Here is a 7,504-nt window from a genome sequence, read left to right as displayed (position 1 = left end):
ATATTATTCCATATTATTTAGCTTTAAAACTCACAAAAAACATGACGTACCTCACTATATTTACTACATTTACTGTATTTACTGTTTACTATATTTACAGCTTCCACAAAATTACAGGGATTATCACAAACCATTAACTGTTAGGTTCTAAATATAAACCTGCAAAAGATTAAGTACACAAACTGTGAAATGTGACTTTGAGAGGCTTCACTGCATAGAAACAGTGTTGAAGCAAAGAAACAAGTAAAACATGCAGGGTGCCGACCATCCAGGACCAGGATTGGACAACCCTTGTCTTTGTTTAGTTCTGTTTCTGGAGCTTAGTAATCTTTACTTAAAACAAAATCAACTCTTATTTTTTTTAAATTTAGTCATTTGTTTTCACAGATGCTCCCATCATGACACCTGGATGGAGTCGCGCTGCAGTTGTCAGCAGAAAATGAGGGAACTTGATATTTTTAGCTTATTTTACCAACGTTGMCTTTAAAATAATTGAAGTTGTATATTTAACTCATTGAGAAAAAAACTGTGGGCTCTGTGACGCAGAYTCTTCTGGAGCCTCTTCTTGTTTCTCTGGACTCTGGTTTCTGTTCAGACCAGATCTGCTGGGTCACAGGTCCCTCTGGAGGTGCAGCGTTTTYTCCCTGACGTGCTGGAGGAGAATCTGGCCTCTCTGCTCCACGACGTGGACCAGAGGCCTGAGACCGGCGGCCCCACCATGGCGTTCCCAGAATTCTGTGTCTGTGTAGAGAGAGCGCAGAAGAAGACTCTCCAGACACCCTGAGCGGAGCACGGACACCGCTTTCTCTGGAAACCTGTCAGGATAAACAGCATTTCATTTCATGMGTTGGACTTTCATGACATGATTACAGCAGGCAGGATGAAACAGGAAGCAACAAAACCAATTAATCAAGCAGAACATAGGGCTCTGATGGGATTTAATAATGTCCTGTTCCATGACTCTGACAGGGACTATTTTGAGTTTCTAATTTCATAAAAATAATTTCCAAATAATGTCCAATTAAGCTCTTACAGAAAAAGGAAAAACATGTTATTTTGTAAGAAGGAAGAGCCATCTGTTTGTCTTTATGCCAAGTTCTTCCTTCTACTTTCGAACATTTGGTACATCATGAAGCACTTACTCATCAATGCCCTCTACCAGCCTGAAGTTGAGGTTGTCACTGGTCTGCTGTGGTCTGCCAGCGTTGTCTATAAATACCAGCCTGGAAGGATCTGCTTTTCTCACCTGAACAAATGAAGACACACAAACACAGGTGATACAGCTGGTTAAAAAATGGAGTTTGGATAAAAAATTTGGGGTTKACAAAAGGCACAAAAACAAAAAAACGTCATGGATTTAAATGCCGCATCTTAAAAATCAGAGTTTTGAGATGTTCTGTTGAGGAAAGACAGATTTATGGATGTTTGGATCAAACCTTGAAAATAACATGATGATGTCACACTTATGCATGAAAATGACTCCCAACTTAATACCTGTACAATTTACGGAGTTATCACCATTTCTGTGTTCTAATTTTGATAAGCTCGGGCAGCCATCTTGAATTGGATTGACTTCAAAATAGAATCAGTTGGCAGCAGCCAGAACATTTGGCAGAAAAAATAAAGGAGGCAGAATAACCCAGCTTGTTGATTTTTAATAAATTTCATATTATAAATGGAAAAATGAACAAGTTTCTGAAATGAGGTTTTCAGTTAATCCCAACACTGAATCATTTWACACAACTAGTTTAATAAAGTGAGCAAATAATCAACTCATTAAATTCACTGAATGCTGGATGTGTTTCTTTACCACACACATCAGTCACATCACATTAGCTTACAAATAAATATAATTGGACACGTGGGTAAAGAGAGMAACTTAACACCACCTGGTAGTGAGTTGGATCAGGTGGRCGGTTGAAGATGCCAGGCAGACCTGGTAGATCTAATCATGTAGAAGGGTTTGCTGGGAACACCTGGCAGAGGAACCCGTCAGACAGATCTTCAAGAACTTCAGCCACTTCCCAGCTGAGGTGGGGAACAGTGGGCCTCATGCAAGAACATGTTCATACGCACAGATTTGTTCTTAAGTTGTGCGTACGAGTGATTTAGGAGAATATGTGGCATTCACCAATGTTTTCGTATTCTAAGATTTTTTTCAGATATGAACAAAATTCGCGAGTGGTCCAGACCTGTCGTATATTTTACGAGCAGTCAGTCTGCTGTTATCCAGATTAATTTTCTTAACTAAAAACTTTATATTTCACTACTTCGAAGATATTTTGAGTTGAAAATAAATCACACCCCATAAATAGACATGGGTTTTTAAGATGTAAAAACAAGTGTGCATTGCCACGTAGCATGTCATTGCAGCATGGCTTTGCCTGCAGCATTGGATTTGCAGAATAAACTTTAACCAAGTTCAAATGTGTTTTCTATACCAGCTTGTGCCTGTCACGTCAGCAGGTGTTTGTAATTAAGGTAATTGTGTGACAATATGAAARTTGAAGAGATTTTTTGTTAAAGTTGCATTAGCTGGGTTTTGAACTCTGATCTCCCACATGAAAGTCCATGACATAGACCATTAGACCAATCGAGTTGTGGCAGAAGATGGTGGCAGGGGTTGGTTTGTATGTGTGCAGAAAGAGGCCACATTGCCAGTATAATTATTGACACAAAAATGCATAATATTACAACAATCGAGCAGTATTAAGACAATATTATAGTAAAACATCAAAATACCTTCATATTAGTACTGTGAACACTGAACTATGGAGTTGAAATATTAAACTATGGTGCAGTACCAAGTTGAGTACAGCATGAGGCAGTATTGGACCAATACAAGGCTCCATTGACTGCCATTATAATTAATTAAACATTGATATTTCATAAACTATAAGTTTTACAGGCACCAAAAGGCATAGCCATCATTTGGCACGAGAGCTTTACAGATATAAATTACAATGGCAGCTGTAGGACAAAGTATGCAGGAGGAGAAGCATGGCAAAGTTGAGATGACTTGGATGGGAAACGAATCACATCAGTGTGCATTGGCAATGCACACTGATTATGTTGACAAAACYCTATTCTGTTTAAATTAGAATTATAATTTTAAATGTAAAAGACTAATGACATAAATTGATTAATTTAAAATGCCCTACATTGGCTATTATTTTTACATAGCACTACAATATTAAGATGAAGTTAACTGAAGTTCTAAGACATTTTAAAAAGCTTTTTTTCAGAAACTCATCTGACACTTGCGGTCGGGAGTGGGGTGGAGGGGGGAGCGGCGCACAACTTTAAACTTAAATTAAAATATTTGACCAAAAAAAAAAAAAACCTGGAGCAGGACTAGAGAGAGAGATAAATGTTTTATATTCTTATTTCTGTGACAGGAGACACGACATTAACAACAGTCATCATTTCATTCTTCGGCTTTAGCAGGTCTGACGCTGCTAAAAATGACAGATTTTTTTTTCTTCTGGATCTCTGAAAGCCGGACTTCAATCTCCGAACTCGTAAAGTTCTTGTATTTTACTTTGCGATGTCATTTATGAATGGACACTTCCTGGTATGTCGGGCAGGAAACGTATCCTTATATGATGTTTTTGGGGTGGTTATTATGTAAATCACCTCTCCTCGTGCACGAGCACCTGGATACGCATTCATCAGTTTGCACAGCTCATTTACACACTTTTCCTGAAGATAGAAGAGTTCGTTGAATATGACGTAGCATGTTCGTACGAACCCTTCGTATGAACAAAAGTAAGAGAAATTTAGAATAATATGAACATGTTCTTGCATGAGGCCCATTGAGTCTGAGTGGYCCATGTTCTGTGCCTCAGTTGTGGAAACGGCTGCCTTGAGCTGTGGCTGCAAGGTTGTCGGTGCTTCTTGCGGTGGCCATCCTCAAACTCGATGGTGGACACCCTGGGGTAGTCAAGCTGAAGGAGTCCTATCATTGTTGGCTGGTAGGACTCCAGAGAGAGCTGAGGAGTATCAGCAGGCCAAGCTAGCCACAGCTGTGGTCGTTYCTGAGGCAAAACCTTGGATGTGGGAGAAGTTTGGTTAGGCCTTGGACAAAGACTCTTGATCGGCTCCAGTGAGATTCTGGCAAACCAGCTGTGTTCAGTGACGGTGGGGTGCTGTTGACCTCAACCAGTGATCGATGGATGAATCGATGTCGGACCTTCTCAATCCCACCGGACTCTTCCAGGACGTTCTGCAGGCTGATGGAGAAGTGGTGGGTGGTTTGTTTTTGTTCCACCATTAATGTAATCTAACTAATAACTGGGGCTTTTTATTTAGTTTAAATAATTTACAGCTATAAAAAGAGTAAATAAAACTGATGGTTTTATCGCAAAGTTTTAGCTGTTATTAAACTTCTACTGTAAAATCAGTCAAACATATAAACTGCAGCCACACAGGACCATGGAGTCTGGATTGATGGACAGATCAATGATCTCAGTCGGATTTCTGATCCAAAAATGAAGTCAGAATCTTGAGGCCAGTCTTAGATCTGATCCATCCAGACTCTGTGTCTCAGTTCTGGCTTTGGACCCAGCTCACAGCAGACTGTGAGTTTTGGATCCAGATGAAGTGCATCTGCCATAATCATTTTTTATTAGAGCAGATTTTTTTTATCACTTCAGTGTGCACAGAAGAATTCTGAGTTCCACATAAATAAAAACAAATGAGAAGTAATTTGTTAACAGAAAATATCAATTTAAAATATCCTGTAATCCTGTAGTCAGCATCTAACACCTCACACAGAGAAGCAGACTTAAAACTAAAGTCAGGACAAAATATATAGAAGGAGATCTGTCAACACTGTTAGCAAAATATCTTATGAACCACCACATGGTACTGATACAACTCTCAGAAAGTGATAGTTGGGTGTATATTTACAGCTAGGGTTGCAAAAAATGGCATATATTTCATATTATTCACTTTAATCTCCATGGAAAGCTTCTAGCTCTGAAAACTGCTGGAATTTTGCAACTTTTTCCTACAACTAACTTTAGACGTCAGCCCTGTTCAAGATGGCCGCCCCAGCTAACAGATCCCTTAAAATGTCACATTTTATGTCTGCAGACAGGAGCCACTTCAAGTGAGCATCTCCCAGCTGTACTCACCAGAATGTGGACCAGCAACAGGTCATTGCTGGTGCCACACTTGTTGTGCAGCAGGTTCTCCACACAGAGTTCTGCTGGATCAGGTCTGAACCCGCAGCAGTACCGGTCCAGACGGTCGTTCACCTGCAGAGAAACAAAGCCGATTATTATTAACTAAGACTTTTTAAATGGTTGAATGACGAGAGGCAGAAAACTCTGATGGTTTGATTTTTAAAGTTTCTGCAGAGTTTTATGTAGAAGAGTTAAAAAAAATTGTTTTACTTCTGGTTTTTAAGAAGAGATCAGGGTGAATTACAGACAGATCAGGGGATGGATCATCCATCAGAGGGTACCAGGTCCCATTAAAGGCACAGTGTGTAGGATTTGTTGGTTTCAGCAACATCTAGTAGTTGAGTGGTTGAATCATCCTCCCTGGTCCTCCCCCCACCCCCACCCCCTGCTTTCAAACCCAAAGGAGTTGCTAAGGTGTCTCTCAGGTGTCAAAAACCTTTGATAATTCCAACCGCGATGTCTACCAGCAGCTTCAGGGCTAGTGATGTTTCAAGTGGTAAGATTATGAGCTTTAATAAGTCAAATTATCCCAACAATGACAGACAACAAATATTACATTTATAGTGTTACAACTAAAACCGTTTTTGACGCCGCCACCGCAGTTTGTCCTTCATGAGCCTTCGTAGACAAGATGGCGGCTGCCTGTAGTGGCGACCTGCGACCATGGAGATATAAACAGCTTTTTATAAGGWAAAAATAATAAAACAAGGTCTTTGTCTGCAATGATTAGACATGTTTTTTATTATTGTCATTAGTGATTATCTCAATTTCGGCTAAAAGAATTGACAAAATCCTACACACTGTGACTTTAAGAAATCCTGAAGACACGAGGACAGCTGACCTGAGACTGCAGACTGGGGCCAGGTTTGACACCTACAGCTGAATGTTTGACAAAAACGTAGGTTTTTCCACCCTGCTTGACCTGTTCTCTCAGGGGGTGTGACAGGAGCAGAAACAAATGTTCAGAGGGGTTTTCAGCAGATCGACAGACAGCAGGCTGTTAGAATGAGGGAGAGTTCTTGGATTATTCATTTTCAGCCACACACGCTGCACTCTGGATGGGGCCCAGATTCACGTTCCATGTCAGTGGTGTGGACAGAACCGAYCAAGTCCTGCTGCAGGCTGTGAACTCAGTGGGGAGGTGAGGGGAGCACGTCAAGCTGTGATGAATCCAACAAACTCACAGACACAACACAACTGTATTCAAACTGAGCTTGAAGAAATACACACAAGACAAAATCATCAAATTATTGTATATCTGACCTACGTGTYTCACATTTGGTCTGTTCTAGATCAAAAAGGAACAAATTAAAGTAATTTTTCTACTGTGTTCTGGGTCCTCCTTTAAATATTTTAGAAAGTTGATTTTATAACATTTATTTCTTTGTCTATAATTAAAGAAGACTTCTCTGTGTTAGCTGTGACCCAAAATTAAACAACAAGTAACAAAGTTTTTTTCTTACTTGTAATAAAAAGTCAAAAAGAGCCAGTCGTCCCCACTCAGAGTGCTGGACTCCAACACATGGCTCAGACCTCAGGTCTGTTTTGTTGCCACACCTGGCCTGAAGCAGGTTCTGGTACTGGACCCAGCTGAGTGTCACTGAGTTCTGGTCACTGTCCTCATCAGCAAGGTGCTGAATGTCAGGATCCCACCATACCGTGGGGCGGGGGGAGCCGTTGATGTAGCGGTATGGCAGGACAGGACTGTGGAAGGTTCTGAGAACAGCAGGCAGACTCCGGTTGAGTCCCAGAACCCGGTCCAGGTGGAAGGCAAAGACCTCGAACCAGTCCTCCACCCGTTTGACCAGAGAGCAGAGACCCTGCTGGCAGGACTCACTGTGGCTCCCTGCAGCTCCGGACCTGTTCTGATGGGACTGATTTACCTGTGGGGAAAGACATGATCACAAAGTTGTGATTGTCAGGATACACAAACAAACAAACAAACAAACAAACTAACTAACTAACTAACTAACTAACTAACTAACTAACTAACTAACTAACTAAAAAACTTTTCTCCAGAAGTTAGGAAAAATGGTTTTAATATCCATCCACCCATCCATCATTCATCCATCCATCCATCATCCATCCATCCATCCATCATCCACCCATCCATCCATTCATCCATCCATCCATCCATCCATTCATCCATCCATTCATCCATCCATCCATCCATCCATCCATCCATCCATCCATCCATCCATCCATCCATCCATCCATCCATCCATCCATCCATCCATTCATCCATCCATCCATCCATTCATCCATTCATCCATCCATCCATCCATCCATCCATTCATCCATCCATCCATTCATTC

The 7,504-nt window shown here is 40.9% G+C and overlaps 1 protein-coding gene across 2 annotated transcripts in view; it reads right to left on the bottom strand.

Moving 5' to 3' along the window:
* Window positions 1-55: 55 nt before the first annotated feature.
* Window positions 56-7,504, bottom strand: part of gask1a (golgi associated kinase 1A) — a 33,140-nt gene continuing 25,691 nt past the window's right edge. For both annotated transcript variants that reach the window (XM_014010859.1, XM_014010860.1), the window contains 4 exons: window positions 6,653-7,072; window positions 5,139-5,261; window positions 1,143-1,246; window positions 56-815 (listed from right to left, as the gene is read on the bottom strand). In XM_014010859.1, coding sequence (XP_013866313.1) covers window positions 611-815; window positions 1,143-1,246; window positions 5,139-5,261; window positions 6,653-7,072 — 852 coding nt within the window. In that variant the 3' untranslated portion in view covers window positions 56-610. The remainder of the gene's footprint in view (window positions 816-1,142; window positions 1,247-5,138; window positions 5,262-6,652; window positions 7,073-7,504) is intronic.

Source organism: Austrofundulus limnaeus, unplaced genomic scaffold (genome assembly GCF_001266775.1).
Source record: "Austrofundulus limnaeus strain Quisiro unplaced genomic scaffold, Austrofundulus_limnaeus-1.0 Scaffold74, whole genome shotgun sequence".
Taxonomy (NCBI): Eukaryota; Metazoa; Chordata; class Actinopteri; order Cyprinodontiformes; family Rivulidae; genus Austrofundulus; species Austrofundulus limnaeus.
Note: the sequence above shows the minus strand (reverse complement) of the source record. Positions and strands in the feature narration are given on the sequence as shown.